At 43.8% G+C, this 18631-nt stretch overlaps 1 protein-coding gene across 1 annotated transcript; it reads right to left on the bottom strand.

The window, feature by feature from the left end:
• Positions 1-209: 209 nt before the first annotated feature.
• Positions 210-18128, bottom strand: C1QTNF4 (C1q and TNF related 4). The gene is made up of 2 exons (XM_081165856.1): positions 17985-18128; positions 210-1792 (listed from the first exon to the last, which is right to left on the bottom strand). The coding sequence occupies exon 2, from the start codon at positions 1788-1790 to the stop codon at positions 669-671; it is 1122 nt and encodes a 373-aa protein (XP_081021982.1). The 5' UTR covers positions 1791-1792; positions 17985-18128; the 3' UTR covers positions 210-668.
• Between the last annotated feature and the right edge of the window lie 503 nt (positions 18129-18631).

Genomic DNA, 18631 nt, shown 5'->3' with positions numbered 1-18631 from the left:
TTTTTGGCAATATTAAAATTTATATAAATTAACAATTGCCTGTTAGTTAATTGATCACCTCTCTTTGTAACCAATCTGCCTCACATTCTTTAATAATTGGCAGCTCCAAAACATACTACCATGTTCTATGAACTGATGATGGAGGTAGCTATATCTAATCTAATACATCTAAATCAATCTAATACATCAAAACAGACAAGGAAACCCAGTACCTTTTCTCTCAGGATTTTATTGAGTTCATTATTTTTATTACAGACACCCGTCTCTCAGAGTGTTGGTCTGCATTTGCAGTGGATGTTATCAACTCCCAAGTGCCTTGCCGAGTCTTTCATAAGTTCTTCCAGCATTCCCGTAAGCAGTTCCTTTATTCACATCTCATTTCACTGCCCCTATTTCTTCTACTCCCCAAGCTACCTCATGCTTTATGCTTAAATCAAACATCAATAATGAACAAAACACACATATCCCGTGAAGGTCATTCTATGAATGAATGAGTGGGAGAAACAACAATGGCTCTGTAGTCAGAACACAAGCGTGCAGCATAAGGAATGCACTGGACATACAATAGCATGCTCTTAACATTGTCATGTGAAAGATGACGTCCGTCCAGGACCTGCACCAGAGCCTACTGCATCTTGGCTTCTCTTATGCCCTTTTCATATATCTGTTTAGATTCTTGACCCTGGAGACATGTTGGCATCTGGAGGCGGTTTTGTCTTTGTCTCGGGATAGACCAGGAATCCAGTGAAGGTGATGTACTTGCCATGGTTGCTATAGGCACCATAGCCATCGTGCTGGTGGCTGTAGAGCCAGACGGTGTCGCCATATTGCAGAGGCAGCATAATGCTCTGGCTCTGCATCTCACGCCTTTTGGAGTGGTTGTCATCGTAGATCATCGCCTGAACCTCGTTGTGGTTCTTCATCAGTTTCACGGACATGGTTTTGAAGGGCATCTTGCCAATGGTGAAGGAGAAATAGTAGGCACCTGGAACGCGACACGTAAAGATGCCGGTGGAGAAATTGAAATCTTTCCCAATGTTCACAAATTCTGTGTCAAATGTGATTGGCTCGTGCTGGGTTTGCTTCTCATCTGACCCCAGGAGGCTTTCCGAACGGGCAGCAGAAAAGGCTGAGCGAGTATCCTGCGATCTGCTGGGCTGGTCCGAAAACAGGTGCTTCTCTGAGATTTCGTTCTGGTTCGTTGAAAGTTGCTGAATTACATTAGGTGAAGAAGGCCCTGAAGTTTCTCCTAGCTCTTGGGAACCGACACTGTTTTGAAAATAGCTGGATGTGTCTGGATAGATGAGGTACCCATTGAAAGTTGTATAGGGACCTACATTGCTGTAGAGGGCATATTTGGGATCTCCATGTAAGCGCAGCCAGACTGTGTCACCGTAGTCCAACTGCAACATGGCACTCTGGCTTGCCACTTTCCGCTCTTTACGGTGATGCTCGTCATATACAATGGCTTGAACCTCGTTCTTGTTTCTCATCAGCATGACAGACAAGTTTTTCTTGGGGTACTTTCCAACCGTGAAGGAGAAGTAGTAGGCTCCAGGGATACGGCATCGGAATAATCCAGCTTTGGGGTCAAAGTCCCCGCCAATGTTCACATAGACTTTGTCAAAGGTGATCACCATTTCAGTGCTGCCTTCCATACTGCTGGTTCTAGCGACGGAGAAAGCAGACCGGAACTCAGATCCAGAATCAGCAGGGAAGCCGTAGACAATGGAGCAGGTGATTTGACACAGGAAGCCAAACAAAAGTTGGGTTCTCAGTTGAGTCGTCATATCTAAAGATTTTTTTTAAAAAGTGAAGGGGACAACATTTTAGTTGAAGTATTTCAAAACAAGGTAAGAGCAGGTTCAGCGCTGCAGCTCGATCACACTCAAAACTGGAACAGATTATTAGCAGGGAGAGAAGCATTTGAAATCCAAGCAACAAAGATCCTGTGGCAATCCATGTAAGACTACCATACCTTGACCAGTCTCAGCTGGCATCAGCCCACACGTTTATGTATGGTTACTTGGGACTGAAAACATGAAGACCCTTAACATGCACAGGAATGAACTCCAAGGGCATATCCAACTCTGACTGTTTAAAATCAAAACCATCCAGAACAATACCCTTTGATGTGGGAAAATGTGGCATGGGGGAAGTTGGGCTGGCCAACTTTCTTAATTGCCAGCTGTGACATGAGTCATCATGGATCAGTGTTGGAAGGTGGGGTGATAGTGGAGGAGACTGCTGGAGTTTCATGTGAATCCAACCATTCAACATGTGTCTGCAGACAAGCCCTGCAGACTTCTAAACAGAGCTCTATTTGTTGCTATGGCAACCTAATTCTGTCCAATATTTTAGTTGTTTCTCCATTTTTAACCAGTATTTGTTCACCTAAACCTACTATTGACATTTCTCTCCCTTTTCAGTTGAACACTGCTGTCTGGTTTTAAGGAACACTGATTGCTAATTCAAGATGCTTTGCCCACTGAGAGCAAGAGGTCCGGAAACTATTGTTAACAGGGCTAGATTCAAAAACAGAGCTTGGGGTGGTAGTGGAGGTAAATGTATTTTAAGCATATAATTCTTTATTACAATAAAATAAATTATCATATATACAAGGACTCCAAAAATAAATCCTTAATAGGCTAAATCTGCTTACGGTCTCCACCAAAGCATCAAATAAATGGGTTTGGCTCATCTTCAAAGATATTGCAGAGGTTTTAGCCTATTAAGGATTTATTTCTGGAGGGTTTGCTTGTATAATAATTATTGTGATAAATAATTCCTTGGTTTAGAATGTATTTCCCATTTCACTCTGACTTCGACTGCTAGTCCCCCCTGCCTCCTTTTCCTAAGGTGCCTTACTTGTTTGCATGCCAGGGCTGGATGTGATTTGGTCACCCATCAAAGGGATTGGGTGATGATGAGATGTGTGGGCTTTGTCCTGCTTAGCCTATTAGCAGCTCTGAAGTAGGCAAATGTAAACAGAGCTGCTGAGATCTAGGGCTGCTCCCTGGTTGGTTCCAGAAAGGCTACTTCACTGCCAGCACAAACAGTAGGGGCATTTCACTGGGAAAATTAGGAAAAAAGTGAAGGGGGGGGGGACGACAACATGAAAATGAATACACCATTGTTCACAAACCTGATTTTATCATTTGGTAGGCTAAAACTCCAGACAGATAATCCAGTTCCACCCCCCCCCCCGATGAGGCAATCTGCATGCAGCTCCACACACAGGAGGGGATGGAACCAGAGAGCACAAAGCACAATGTCTATATTAGCAGTAAAAACCAGACCTTTCGTGAAAGGGAGGGGGATCCAAACTACGGGATAGAAATAGATTGGGTTGCCTACCATAAACAACCATCGATGGTCCACGAGAAACACAGATGAGAAAGAACTAAATGCATTTCCCTCCCTGCTCCAATATATATAATCCTAATGACAAGAGGCCAAAGCATGATCTATTGGCACTTTCAGCCTGAGAACAAACCTGGCAGTCATGGCATAGACATGGAGCTCTTTTCACTGTCCTTTCTTTCTTGTGCTCATTAAAACATCACTCAGTCTGAGAGCTCAATGGCTGGGGTCTCTTGTCTGCACTGTCTGTCACTTCAGAGCTGGCCCACTGCCAGGTGGCAGCCTATGAATTTAGAAGGCTGTGCTGTTGGCATCAAAGGGTTTCAAAGGCAAAGTGCTAGAGATACCATGAAAAAGATACGCTTCGCCATGTGTGTGTGTGTGTGTGTGTCTGGAAACTCTGAAGCACAAGCAGAAGTAAAGCAAGTGGCCTACAGGTGTTGGGATCCTCTTCTAGGGAGAGATGCTGGTAGGAAGACAAAATACTGCCGTGAGGATTTCAGTCCTGGTTGTCTTTACTCTCAGGCCTGTGTCTCAAATTCCAGGCACAAATCTGGACTTCTGAATGGTTTGATCTGTCTAAATCAGCAGTTGCATAATTAGAAATAGAGGGAAATATCAGATCTCTTTTATCCCCGTGTGCTGCAAACAGCAACGGCTTTCAAGCAGACCCCTTTCATGTAAAACCTTTGCACGCTCATTACCCCAAAGCTATGAAGACTGTGTCTACAGAAGGTTTCCTCTCAATTCTCTGGTACGATAGAATAGTAAACACATTCACTATTTTCACAGTCACAGAACAGGGGAAAAAATACGCCTTCACTCAAAGCTGCTTGATGTACACTTTTTTACTGCAAAGCCACATGTTTCAGTTTTTATCTAAGTAACTGCTTCTAAATTAAGATATTATAAGGTTGAATCCAGATCCTGTGAGCAGTTTCCACTCGTGAAATGGGACTCTCTCACCACACTCCTCTCCCATAATGGTTTAACATTTCCCAGAGTTCTCAGAGTGGTTTACCAGTCAATCCCTCTTTCCAGAGAACTTTGGGAATTGTAGCTCTGCAGGGGGAATAGGGGGTCTCCCAACAACTCTCAACACCTTAACATACTACCAGGAGTTTATTTTTTTTGGGGGGGGGCGGTACCATAGTGGTACCATAGTGCTTTAAATGCATAGTGGGGGTGAGGCCTACTTGAGACTTAAATTCAGTGCCCAATACAAGCCCCACATTTAACAGGAACTGGCTCCACTCAGGAGCTCTGAATGGCGCAGAAGGACAGCTTTGTATCTGCCACACAATTGTCTCTATGAGCATTAAAAGTGGTATGAGAAAGACTGTGTGTATGCAGAGGTGCTTTGAAACAATTGCAAAACCCTGCAAAGCATGTTTACCAGAGGTGAAAATGGGATGAATGTACATGTCATGAGAAGCAATCTGTTTCAAACCACCTTCAACTGTCTCCAGTCTAAGTCTGTGAATCCTTAGTGCATTCAGATATTATGGCCACAAGATTGCACTGAAGCCCTGGAGGGCTGCTATGTCTTTGTTCATACTCAGGCTGGGGATGACAGCAAAGGACTGAGCTTGACAGCATGTAGCCAGCATTGTTCCAAAGCACGTCTTATTCTCTGGGACAGGTTCAGCATTTCTCAGAGAGGCAGCTGGTAGCTGCTATGCAAAAAGGGCTTGCAGACTTGAAGACGTCTCCACTGAATGCTGACCCCCACGGTCCCTGAAACAACAACTGCCCTGTTACTGCTTCAGTGTTAATTTCCGGATAAGGTCATTATAGAAAAGGCTAAATTTAGCCGCTTTGCAGCAGCTCTTGGATGAAGTAGCCACTTAGTTTCATTTTGAATTAGAGCTCTTCCTAAATAGTCAGCAAATTATTTGCATTTTCTCAGAATTCCAAATCTCCCTTTGACAAAGACGTCAGAATGGTTTGATCTTCTGTCTCAATCAATAGTCATTCATCAGAAATAGAGGGGACTATTGAGCTACTTTTACCTGCAAACATTTTTAAACCACAAAAATATCATGAAATGCCTTTGTACATGCGCACATTCAGTTCACATTAAAGGACAACCTACTTAACTCACACTTTCTGAAAGAAGATGGAAACTGAAACACAGCCATCCTTTCAGATTCATACTTCTCTGAATTTTGCAGTGCCCTTCTCCGGCCAAGTAATATGGACAAAAGTGTATATACTAGTGTGAAAATGTCATATAAACATGCATTACATTAGGGAAAATATGCTTTGCAAAAATGAGTATATTAGGCAAAATTCCATACAAAGATGTGTGTATTAGGAGAAATACACTAAATGCACTAGATACACTAAATTAGGAGAAATACACTAAATGTACTAAATGCCGATAAATTTTTACAAGGACTTCTTTTTTCAAAGCCCGAACTGATGTGGAAATGCGGGGAACTGAATTCAAAAGTGGAAAAAATGAAAAATGGAGAAACCATCATTGACATATTCACCCATCTCTAAGCTGACTGAGCTGCAGGCTCACCCTGCGTGCTGACTGGAAGGGAGCACTGAGCAAAGCCTGGTGCTTTTTGACTGTATGTTGTGAGCTAGGGGTGAAATGAAGCAGTTTTTCGTGGCTATTGCTGGAAAAGCTTGGGAGCTGGAGAAGCTGTTAACACTGTTCAGTTTTCCAAGTCAAACATCTTGGCAAGACTGCAACACTGACCAAGGTGCTCCTTGGCCAGGGCACTATTTATCCTCAGGCTCACCCAGATCTGAATGTATCACTGGTTTTTGTCCTCATATATTAATATAGTTTCCCAAATGTTCCCCGGATTAGAAAATGCTTACAAAAGTAAAAGTGGTTATGTGATTTGTTTACATTGGTTAGAAATATTTAGCTACCGGTATTTACTGCATTTGATGGCTATTTTACCAATCCTTGTGTTGTTAATGTACAAAATCCATTCCCCTCCCCCAATAAAAAGGTATGAAAGAAAGAAAGAAAGAAAGAAAGAAAGAAAGAAAGAAAGAAAGAAAGAAAGAAAGAAAGAAAGAAAGAAAATTAAATATAAAGTGCAGCTCTGGAAGTAGTGTGTCCCATTGAGAAGACTCCCATGGAAGTGAAAGGGATGAGAGATTCCATGTGGACACATTGCTCCAGGGGTTGGAAATCAGGCAGTTGAACAGCTAGATCCTTCTCTGCTAAGCCAGGCATTTACTAGGTCCCATCATTAGGTAAGAACCCACTTCCAGACATCAGCAGGATCACTTTGCCTGGATTATCTAAGAAGATAAGGTGCAGGAGAAGAGAAATTTCAGTTTGAACATCCATAAGATCCTCCAAATTAAGGTGCTCCCTTGAGGGTGCAAAGCATACCTTAAATCCTTGGGCCAACACAGCTACATTCAGGTTATAAAGCTGCATATCTTCTGAAGCACACTAGGGCAGGATATAAATGAGTCCAGAACATAAATTAGATGGTGATTTCTCTGTAAATGTTATTTATTAATGAAGTCCGCCTCTCGGCCATCAATCATGAACAGATGGCAATTTTTATGTGGTTATAGCACCCAGAGTGTACCCACATGTGACTCATCTTATTGCTATTAAATTAATGACCGGGAAGTCAAGAGCTGAAACATTTAACAGTTCACATGTTCAGCCACTACTTTCAGCCCCTCTCAGAAATTAAGTATTTCACCATTTTCTCAGGGAAACAAATATCAATAGCCTCACATTGGTTAGAGAGGAGTTTTTCTGACCTCTGGCAAAGTCAAAATGGTAGGTGAAGTTTATCCTTGCATTTTTATGTTCATGGTGTTAAGACTGCAGGTGGTGTCCATAATGAATCTGTGGCTATGGAAAGGTGAGCCTTCTTCTAATTAATGAGGCCAGAATTTTATGAGGAGGCACAGCACAGTTCTATATTTTAATCTGGACACTGCAGATGTTCTACAAACACAGACTCTTTGGACATATGGCTAATGGATTAGACCCATGATCGAAAAAAGGTGAACTGCCTACTCACATGAAATGATGTAGCTGCACGGAATGATATAAGTACTTCTCAATATCTCGTGAGCTGCATTTTTTAAAAAAAAATCCTGGTACTTTCTAGCCGGCTGCACTGTAACACATCACCCTAATGTCTTAGGACAGCTGCAAGTGTCTCAATTATATGAATCATCAAAAGCCTGTACAATGAGCAGCCTGCATGCCCTGTGGTTAGCAGAGACGTGATAAAGCTTTTTCTTTGATTTGCCCTGATACTGTGTGCTGCCTGTTCCATTCACAGGATGCTGACCCCAAGTATCAGGTGATGATGCAATTTATAATTTGCATGCATCATCACAGGAAAAAGTTAATTATACCTTAGAAGGACTGAATCCAAATGAAACTAAGGCTCTGTTCGTGGTAGAAGATTTTGCCTGCCTGGTTGTCTGCATTGCCAAAAAAGAGGACACACTTTTGCATAAGCCTTGCCTATGCTAATCTATACGCATGGATCCATTTGTAGAAATAATAACTACAACTGAGCGAGGAAGACTATGAGAAGGTGACCTGTGCACCTACCCAGTCTGCTGTCCAGGTATTAACTCTGGATGGTCAGCAGCATAGGAACATAGCAAGCTGCCTTATAGCAAGTCCAACTATTGGTCCATCTAGCTCTGCATAGTCTACATTGACTACCAGTGGCTTTCCAGGGGTTCAGACATGGGACATTCCTAGCCCTACCTGCTAATGCTGAGGACCTGGGACTTTCTGCACGACGTTCTGCCACTAAGTTAGAGCCCTTCTGCTTTTGAGGCTCTTGTTCATTCTTCTTAGGGTTCTTTGTCTTTAAACCAGACTTGGACCCTTCAAATAGAAGAGTGGCCTCTGTGAAGCTGCATGCCCACCCTAATGCAGAGCACTAAAACTGCCCAGTATGTGGACTCTATTTCAAGTGGTAGGGTATTCACTATGACACTTAGCTCAAGGTTGATTATATAGCAATATGGGTTGGCACTTTTTGAGGGGTGCACGAATGATGATTACAGTGTTTCCCATTCCACTATACCTGATCCTTCTGCACGCCCCACCCCAATAATATATTCTTACAAATCCCAGAGAATATGACATCGGGAATATTCCATACAATTTTGTGCATTCTACCAATGCATAAGCCTCATGGGATTTCAGTGTTAATATGCCACAGTCAAATGGGCAAAGCCTCAATGAGAAGACTTAAGTATAGGAGTCTAATTCCTCAGCTTCGGTTTATGTTGTGCATTCAATAAAAAAAAAAACACCTTTCCAGCAGTTGCTCTGCAGCCTTCTGGTCCCAGAGAGATTTCCTCTGGTTTTTGGCTGGTGGAAGAAATGCACTTCTCATCCTCCTGGTACCTGATGATCTTTAACTTCCCCCAGAGCTGTCTTTTTAGGTGTTTGGAAATGGCTAATACCTGCAGAAGAAAAACTACAAACTCTCTCAAGAGCCTTTCAAAAAAACAACAACAAATCAAAACAGGTTTGTACTCAAAATGATTTTTCCCCTGTGCCTAATTCATTTGGGACCTTAGAGTGGGCATTAGCAGCAAGTTATCTGAAGATCACTGCCTTGTTTCCTTTGTATTTACACTACCTCCTTCTTCACACAGATCCTAAGATTTCCCAGTTCACTTTCATGCCATATTATATGTTATTCATGTCATAAATATGACATGACATTTTGAATGGCAGATATGACCCATTAGGCAATGCAAAGCAATGAACAGCAACAATATATAGATCAGAGGTAGCCAGAGTGGCCACTACAAACTCCCACCATCCCTGATGATTGGCCATTTTGGCTGGGGCTGATGGAAGTGTAGTTCAACAGCATTTGGAAGACACCACATTAGATGGCTCTGCCACAGATCCAGGCGTTATGTTTGCAAACTGAAATCATATTCCAGAGAATATGTTATATTTCAGAGAATCTTGTTAATTTTTGTGTGTGTTATTATATTTGCTATTGTTTACCTAAGTGGAAAGATACAGGTGAAGCTGAAAGTGTTTACTGGTTTGTGTGAGGGCTCATCTTCTTATCTATCTTCATATCCTTTAGGTTAGGAGGGAGGAGGGAGAGAGCAAACAAAGCAGGAGACCACGTGCCTGCAAATTATCTGCAAAGTATCTGTAAAGTATCGGTCCAGCTGGGCTACCTCCTGGGAAGCTGTTAAGCCTGTTGTGCATCGGTATATTGCCTTGTTGAAACACTTATCATCATGTTATTTCAATACCTGTATTCAACCGATAAGGCCCTACTTTATACCCAATAATAAAGGTAAAGGGATCCCTGACCATTAGGTCCAGTCGTGACCGACTCTGGGGTTGCGGCGCTCATCTCGCTTTATTGGCCGAGGGAGCCAGTGTTTGTCTGCAGACAGCTTCTAGGTCATGTGGCCAGCATGACTAAGCCGCTTCTGACGAACCAGAGCAGCGCACGGAAACGCCGTTTACCTTCCCGCCAGAGCAGTTCCAATTTATCTACTTGCACTTTGACGTGCTTTCGAACTGCTAGGTTGGCAGGAGCAGGGACCGAGCAAAGGGAGCTCAAGCCGTCGCAGGGATTCAAACCGCCGACCTTCTGATTGGCAAGCCCTAGGCTCTGTGGTTTAACCCACAGCACCACTTGCATCCCTATACCCAATAATATCATAGTTTACATTTACAGCTTCTTTGGGCAGGGTGGCACACCCTGTTGTGGGGATTCAAACCTCTGACCTTCTGATTGACAAGCCCTAGGCTCAGTGGTTTAGACCACAGTGCCACCTGCGTACCCTATTTGTATCTTACCCTTCCTCTAATAACCTTGCAGCAGCATACCTGGGGTGATCTCATTTTCACAGCAACCACATTAGATGGTAAGACAGGAACTTGCCTAAAGTGATTCAGTGAGCTTCTTATGGCTGTCCAAATGTGTTTTTATTCAAACAGAGTTTACAACATGGAAAATAAATTGCAAGGATATTTGACGGTTCAAAAGGTCTATTCAGACCAATTATTCATTCTGCTGTCAGCGTTCTCACAAAGATAGCGTGTTTCACTGTGATAGCCATACCTGTCTTCCAAATGCTGATCTCTTTAAATGTGGATCCCCTTTGTTTCCGATTCACATTCTTGCTGCTATTTGTAAATTAATGATAAATTCTAAACTTGAATAGTCTGCATGATGCTGAACTCAGTGGCACAATTCACTGAATGGGTCCCGTCAGCGGAAGCACTGTGGAAGAATTTCTGCTTGCACAATGGGGCTCCCCTCCCCCCTGTCCTACATGCCCACCCCCTGAAATTGGTTCAGGGAGGGGTCAGGAGAACCCTCAGAACAGCATTCAAAGGGAATTGGCAGGTGTTCCATTTGGCAAGCTGAAGAACATTATTTTGAATTCTCCCCAATGTTCTTTCCACTAAACCACACTCATTTGTTGACTCCACACTCTTATTGAGTCATGTTCCACCTAGAGAAGACATCTCTTTGACTAGTTAGTCTTCAGGGTTTAGTCAAAGGATCTCAGTCAGGATATATATATATATATATATATATATATATATATATATATATATGCCTTATCAACAAAGATATTATCTCATAATTCTCCTCCTCATACGGCTGGTTTAATTTTGTCTCCTTTTCTGTTAAGAAATGCATCAAGCATCCTCTACTAAGCCAGGATTATGATACGCTCAATGCAGATAGCCTTTGATTGCTGATATTATCAATAAGGATTTGTTCTTTTCTGAGATTTAGCATGTAATTTTTGATTTTTATTCATGAGAGAGGGAGACTGGCTGTGATCCTCAGGCTTCATTTCCTATAAAAAATACAAAGTGAATGAATCTCCTATAAACATAATAACTTTCATGATCAGTCTGTATATCTTCAGGTTCTCTGTGGCTGCAGCTCTGAGTCTTGCCAGATTCTGCATCTCTCCAGTTATAATGCTGTTGTTTAAAGACTGAAAACGTATGCTCTGGAATCTTTGGTTTTTATTTTAAAAGGAACTGAACTATGTAGAATTCTCATTCTGAAGATAATCTTCAAAGTTTCCAGATGATGGTTCGAGTCACTAATGGTATCTGTCATAAACGAAGGCTTCAGCTCATTAACAGAGTATTAAGTGTGACACCATGGTTTGAAACTGCTCCACTATTGGTATTGTCAGTTGATCTTACGTTCACTGTTCTTGTAAGACTGAGAGCTCATCCAGATTTCCTTTTGTGCCACACTTTCCAGGCACAGGTTTGTGCTTTAAATCTCTGTTTCCAAGTAGCTTTTTGGTATATTCCCCAGCGCTTCCCCCGGGAAAACTGAATCAGAGCAAATGGCAATTGGGTTCTCTGCAGGTTGACATTTGCTCAGATTCAGCGGCAAAACGAGAGTTTTCTTGGGGAAAGTGCAGAGGCAAAACAAAAACCACTGAAACATGGAGCATTAAGCCGCGACCTCTGTCTAGGAGTGCAGCACAAAATGAAATCTGGATGAGCCCTTAAAATGCAGTATGGATAAGACACAATGCACAGCTAATTGTTATCAGGTTTGTCTTAATGGAAAATGAAATGCTCAAAATACTCCACATTCCACATTTTAATGCCTTTTACAGGTCTTGCTGATATTGATAAAGGTGCAGATGGGATTTCTTCTTCAGACACATTCCTCATCTATGCTTCAGGAAAGCAAAAAACCAAAAACTAATCGCATGCCTTCTAGATCAAGATACTTTCCCTTGGCAACATATATATGCACGACACAATACCTCCAGTTAATATAATTGACTTCAGACTCCTTTTTCAGCAAACACCCTCCATAACTGCTCCTCCAGTGAGGGCAAATCAAGATATCCATATGATGACTGTTCATAATTTCCAGAGTAGTTCTGGAGTGCAACATGCTTTATCATTCTCTCTCAATTCGTTCCACTAGCAAGCCTATGAGTTAGGTGGCTGCCATTTCTCTGCCCAATATTACAAATCAAAACAGCGAAAGTTATCTTCCCATGGCCACTTGATGAGTTAGGGAAGCTTTTAATGTTTGATGTATCATAGTATTTTAATATTCTTTTGGAAGCCGCCCAGAGTGGCTGGGGAAACCCAGCCAGATGGGCGGGGTATAAATAATAAATTATTATTATTATTATTATTATTATGGCTGATGAGACTTTCAGATTTAGGACGCACAGTTACAATTCCAACATGTAATCTGCTGGAATCTCACTAATCATCTCCCTAACATGATTAAACAAGGTTTTGACCTGCTGGCCTCCCTCTGATCAGTGGAATCACATGAGGCTCAAATTCATGTCAGAGATGCAAAGGAAGTAATTATATAGTTTGTGTCATAAAGTTTATGGGAGCAGCTTCCCTTACAGTAAGAATACATGGATCTCTTTAAAGCAGGGATGGGGAAACTGCGGCACTCCAGATGTTGCTTGAAAACAACTCCCATCTTCCTTGACCATTGACCAAGCTGGCTGGGGCTGAAGGGAGTTGGGAGTCAGAAACATCTGGAGGGCTACAGGATCCCCATCCCTGATTTGAAGATACCACATTACCTGCTTTGTATTTCTGATGCCATTGGAACAGATCCAGCCCTTTGTAACTGGATCAGGAAAAACTGAAGCAAGGAAAAGGGTAGGTGGGAGAGGCAGTACATCATCATACCTTGAAGCCCTGATATCGATTTGCATAGGTTCAAAAATGGCTGTAATTTCCAGCTAATATTCTCTCTACAGTCATCACCAGTCTCTCTTTGCCCCTCTCTTGAGTCTTCATCTCAGCACTGCTAAGGTAGACATTCTAGCATTTGACAAATACAGGAGGCTGAGGGGGAGGTTGCCACCATGAACTCATCTCTCCCTGCTCCTCTCCTCTAGCCTTTGCAATCAATTACCAGCCTCTAGATGGATATCTCTGCTGCTTGGCTCTGTGATCAGTTCCTGCTCCTAGCAGGGTGATTCCTACTGGAAGCCTCAATCCTTTGATCAGGCACAGCAAGGATTTTCTCTCTTGTTCTTTACTCTGATTAGAGCATGCCAGTAATTTACAAAGCATTGGTGAGAGGCAGTAGAGGACTACGGAGGTACCAGAATTGGCACACGAAAGAACACACAGAAGGGGGATGAGAGAAATTTCCAGCAGGCTACATGTGGCTGCATAAAAACAGTTGGACAACATTGAAGTACTCAAGTTGCAGTGAAAAAAGTTAAGCAGCATAACATTGCATGTATCTGGATTCTTACGTTGCAGCACTGTGGACTTGCTCTAATGCTACACTTACTTATACTATCAGTGAAAGCTGCTGGTCCTGCTATGGCGGCTGCCTCCAGCCCCCAACATAGAAGGGTTGCATAAGGGCACTTATAGGGCCAGTCCACCCATGAGGCAAGGTGAGGGGACCGCCTCAGGTGGCAAGATCCACAGGGGCAGCAGATGCCAGTGCCAATCTTTCTTCCTCTCTTGTTCCTGATGTACATCTTCCCTGACCTTCCCTCGTGGGGAGGGACAGTTGTACCTGAGCAGGTACAACTGTATCCTGGCTTCAGGTAAGCTGGAGCAAAGGTTTTCCTGCTTCTTTCACCCTTGCAATGCATAGGCTGATTATATGTATAAATGGAACCACAGGCTCAGGCTTTCAGTGAGTAATGAGCTTCTAAGACATATAAGAGCCAGGATCTCCGCCTCTACTGATTGCTGATTGCAATCAAGTGATCTCTGAAATTTCTGGGGAAATCCAGAAAGTGAGGCAGATAGCAGATGTGAGAGTGGGCATAAGCCAAGTGTGTGCCCACATTATGTTTCCAATGCAAGTATTTCATGCATGCACTACCGTGTCTAACACACTTACCATGTGAGTTGGCCCATACTCATGTAGGGTTAACATGCCAGTGATCAGTGACCAGGGCAGGTGCCACTGATGGCATGCAAATGATAGTGCTTTCTCCATGGTCACTAGTTGTCTGTTTTAGCCCTCATTCCTTCACTCAAAATGCTTGGTCTTTACTTTTAAGAACTGAATATTCAAGGGATGCACAGAACAAATGGGTGGAGATTAACGAGCTTGCCACATTAATGGTATACATATCATTTTTGTTATTTTGTAACTCAATTAGAGATTGTCTCAAGTTTTAAGCAGTATATAAATATATGGAATGAATGAAAGAATAAACCTGTGATTTGTTACTTCTAGGGAATAAAGCAGAGTTCAGACTTTAGCTTCTTAGGCTGACTCTGCCAAAATATTATAGACTGTCTTCAAAACTAATGCAGGAGAGGCATAAGAATGGGATGAGAAGGCACTACCCCAGTATGATGTTTTATCAGGGGGTCTCTTTGCTAAATAGTGGTAAATGAAATAAATCACACATAACATTCAAATCAGACATAGCTCTGATGCTTGAATTTGTTGAATTCAAAAGTAGGCAAATAGCTTTGAATCCCATAAAACTCTGGCTTTGATGATGAAATGTTGGTTTTAGGTTTTCGAGCTTTGACTTTCTCTGTTTTTCAAATCCAACAATGTAGCCTGAAATGGTCCTGTAATAATGTCGTTTGCCTTTGAAAGGGAATGGCAGATTAGAAGGTGTTGTTTTAAAGTGGCAAGGGGAGAAAAATATCCATTCTTGTTCCATGTCAATTTGCATCACTCTAAGCATGGCCAGGTGTGTATATTTCATGTATCCACAGACTCCTTTGTTGAAATGCAAAATTTGGTTCCGAAAGTGTCTCACCTTTTATATTGAGAGAGTGGGGGGGGGGGGAGTCCAGACCACAAGGCTGTTAAGAAAGGCTTGGAAACATGAGGGCAATATCTGCTAACGGCTCAGGCCCTTCCCAGATTGTGCAGAATGTAGAGTAGAAATCTGATTGCCATACACGATCCAGACGTTTTTCCTATGATGAGCTGATCTGTTTCAGCAGAAACCACATTTTCTAAGTGCTTAAACAACAGCACAATGTTGCTGAAGATGTGTGTCTCACAATTCTTGCACAAATACTGTGTGGAGACTTGAGTGGTTGTGCTGGTGTTGTGGGCTGATATTGGGACAGTGCCTGGGACATCATTGCAACAGCTTATGATTTAAATTCCTCCCTCGCCATTCTGGGGGTTTCAAATGCCAGCCATTAAGCTACCTTTCTGCCTGGTTCTTCCCTTCCTACATTTGAAAACTGTTTACTCCACCTCTTTACTATGTGGGGATTAAGAGATGAGTATTTTTCCACTGCAACTGCATCAAAACCAACCCGGATTGTCTAGATTCGGTCCTCAGAAATCAGGAAAGAATTGTGGGGGCTTCCAGTGGCCAGTGATTGAGGCTTCCACACCATGAGCAGAAGTTTATCAGTCATGATCCCATGTGCTGCTATTCTGCAATGGCTGAGCCCCCTAACCATGGCCTCCCTCCCTTCTTTCCCTGCACATATTATTCCCAATCATTCAACCCTGCTTTGGAAAGAAAATTTAAATGGATCCAGTGTCAAAATCTAAATGGGCAAAACACCAGAATGTAGGAAGTTGAGAATATTTGCATCTATTTAATCTGATTGCATAACCGAGTCAGGAGACCAAACCTGGAACTCAGGGATGCATGATTTATGTACAAAGGGCATTGTTTGCAGAAACTTCGGATGAAGAAATGGGAATGGATATTTGTATAAGTAGCATGCAAACAAGATATTATGGCTGAAATTGCAGATGCAGAAAGGAATTGACATCCATGAACCCTGATAAAATTACTCCATTACCTCTGATGTAATGGACAGAGCTTGACTGAATTTACAATCTGTCATTCAAAATTGTGAAGCCAGCAAATATAAGAGTCGTAACGTTTGAAGGCTGGGGGGGGGCTGTTTTGGTTGGTGTTTTACTGTTAGTTACTTGCTTTATGGTCACGGCAGGCTATTCGTGCATACAAATGAGCCCAGTAATCCTGCCCCCCTGCCCAAAAGATGGAAAAGGTTGGTTTAGATGTGACTTCACCTCACATTCAGCCTCACGTTGAAATGCTAAGATACTTCCCTCCCACACTTGTTATGATTGAGACCCTTGATGTATTCAGACAGATCCAGAATGATTTTCCTGTTATTGGTTACGTATCCGATATTAAGCACAGAAATAAAGACAGCTGCCATGTGGCTAAATGGGATGATATCCTCAAAAGCAGAGTATGTTAAAATCTTGTTACGCACCAGCTCCCTGGAGAAGAGAAGCTGCAGGAAATTACTGTAGCACCAAAAATGAATAATTGAAGCAAAGCGCATTCAATATGTGCATAAACACAGAGGCCAGAGTGCAGCCTCCTAACCAGCTGGCAGTGCAGAAACTCATAAAGAAAGTGCCGGATAGATAGATTTCTCAGGAGAAGCTGACCCACTTTCCTAGGAGCTTTGAGGAGGGCTCACGAAGAGGTCACAGCAAGGACTGTGGCAACATCGCCCTGGATCGGGATGGCCTCTTGATCAGAAGGCAATTGCTTCACAATGTTAGGCAAATAAACAAATGTTAAGAAATGAGCCTCAAAATGTGTTTCCTGGGTTTAACACCCTGCTCCTCCTCCTGCTCCTTACCTGCTGGAAAAAAATTGGCCGAATAGAACTCTGTCCTCAGGTTTCAACTCCAGAGACCGACTAGAGAGATTCTCCGTATGCCTTCCCAGATAACCTTGTGTCATGAACTGAGATGCCCACCCACCCACCCATACACACACACACACGTTCCAGTATGCCTCAGTTTCTAACCCTAGAGAAAGCACTCAGGGAACCCAAAGATTATGAGAAATAGAACGAGAAATCAGATGATATCCCATCATTGTGGTGTAGAGAGGAGGTTAGCAAAACAGTGCTCCACTTGAGAGATCTCGGGGGTCAAATATCCCAGACTGAGGAGGTGTCCTTCATTTTTAAAAGGCTGTACCTTGGTTCTATTGACATGAATCGATCCCTTTAGCTCCATTGGCATTAACTGATTTTCACATTTCCATAGAAAATAGGGGGTGTCCCCGCCTCAGTAAGCACAACTCTAAAACATCCCTTCTTTTTTACGTTTTGATCTGGCGGCTTCTTAAATCAGTGACAGGTGGGGGGAGTGGATCAGTGGGGAGAAGGACACCTGGAAAAGGAGGTCACCTGTAAGGACCTTAGAATGGGGATGGGGGTGGAGCTGATCAAGAAAACCTACAAGGCTGAGGAGTCTTTATCTATATCCAGGGCTACACCATCTATATCTTGCTAAATGCCTCCCTGTCTCCGTTGCCAGGATTCTGCACGGGGCTTTAGCCCGCAGGCTCCATCCAGACTCCCCCTTCCGGACCAGAACAAAGCTCCATAAAGATAAGCCATGCATCAAATAGGTAATCCCATCTGCCCCGGATAATACTTTACAGAGAGACACCCCCCGTTCCCGCTTCACAGTAGGACAACCCCCTCCTCCTCTTCAAACCCTCCATATACAGCATTCATTGCCCCCTCTCCGGAGGAGAGACCACTGTATCAAAGCAGGGGGAGAGAGAAAAAGAAAAGGTGGGAAAAGCAACCTCGGGCGGCTGCCTCTCTCACGCACCCCCAATGGAAGCTGCCCTGGGGGCGCTGCTGTAGGTGGCGCTTCGCCATGTACCTGCTGCTGCTGAAGTGGCCGTCGCCGCCGTCTGCTGCTGGAGGAGGCGGGAGAGAGCCGGCTGGACGGCGGCTGCTGTTGCCGCTGCACTGACAGCTCTGGAAGCGGCGCCGCGGCTGTGAGGAGGGCAGGCGGGCGGGCGGGGGCGGGGTGGCTGGGCAGAAGGGGCGCCGGCGCGCGCGGGGCTCCGGCGCAAAATCCGGGGCCGGAGGAGGAGCCGAGGAAGGGCGCGCGCGGAGGGCGGGGCGCGGCGTCTCGCTTCCCATGCCAGGCAGTCATGGCTGCGGCGCCTTGCTCGTGGGGGTGGTGGGGTGCCTCTTCCTCAGGGCTCCTTCCAATGGTGCTGCGGAAGGCGCCTTTGATGCAGAAATTCAACAGGTGTGGCGATGTGGGGGGGGGGTGAAGCTGAACCTGAGGGGTTTCTGCCTGCCAAAAGCAAGCACAGGTCCTTGGGAAGGAGGAGGAGGCTGTATCCTTCCCCGCCTCCACCCACCAAATGACTAGCCCTTCTGGAAAGGAGAAGGAAGGGAGGGGCAATGCCCAAGATCCAGGTCTTGGGGAAGCTAATCCTTAGGGGCAGCTGGGTCCACCTTGCCTGGGAGGGAGCAGGTGGCGCTGTGGTCTAAACCACTGAGCTTCTTGGGCTT

Source organism: Podarcis bocagei (genome assembly GCF_964188305.1).
Source record: "Podarcis bocagei genome assembly, chromosome: 1".
Classification (NCBI taxonomy): domain Eukaryota; kingdom Metazoa; phylum Chordata; class Lepidosauria; order Squamata; family Lacertidae; genus Podarcis; species Podarcis bocagei.
The sequence above is the reverse complement of the archived record's forward strand: the minus strand, read 5'-3'. Positions and strand labels throughout refer to the sequence as shown.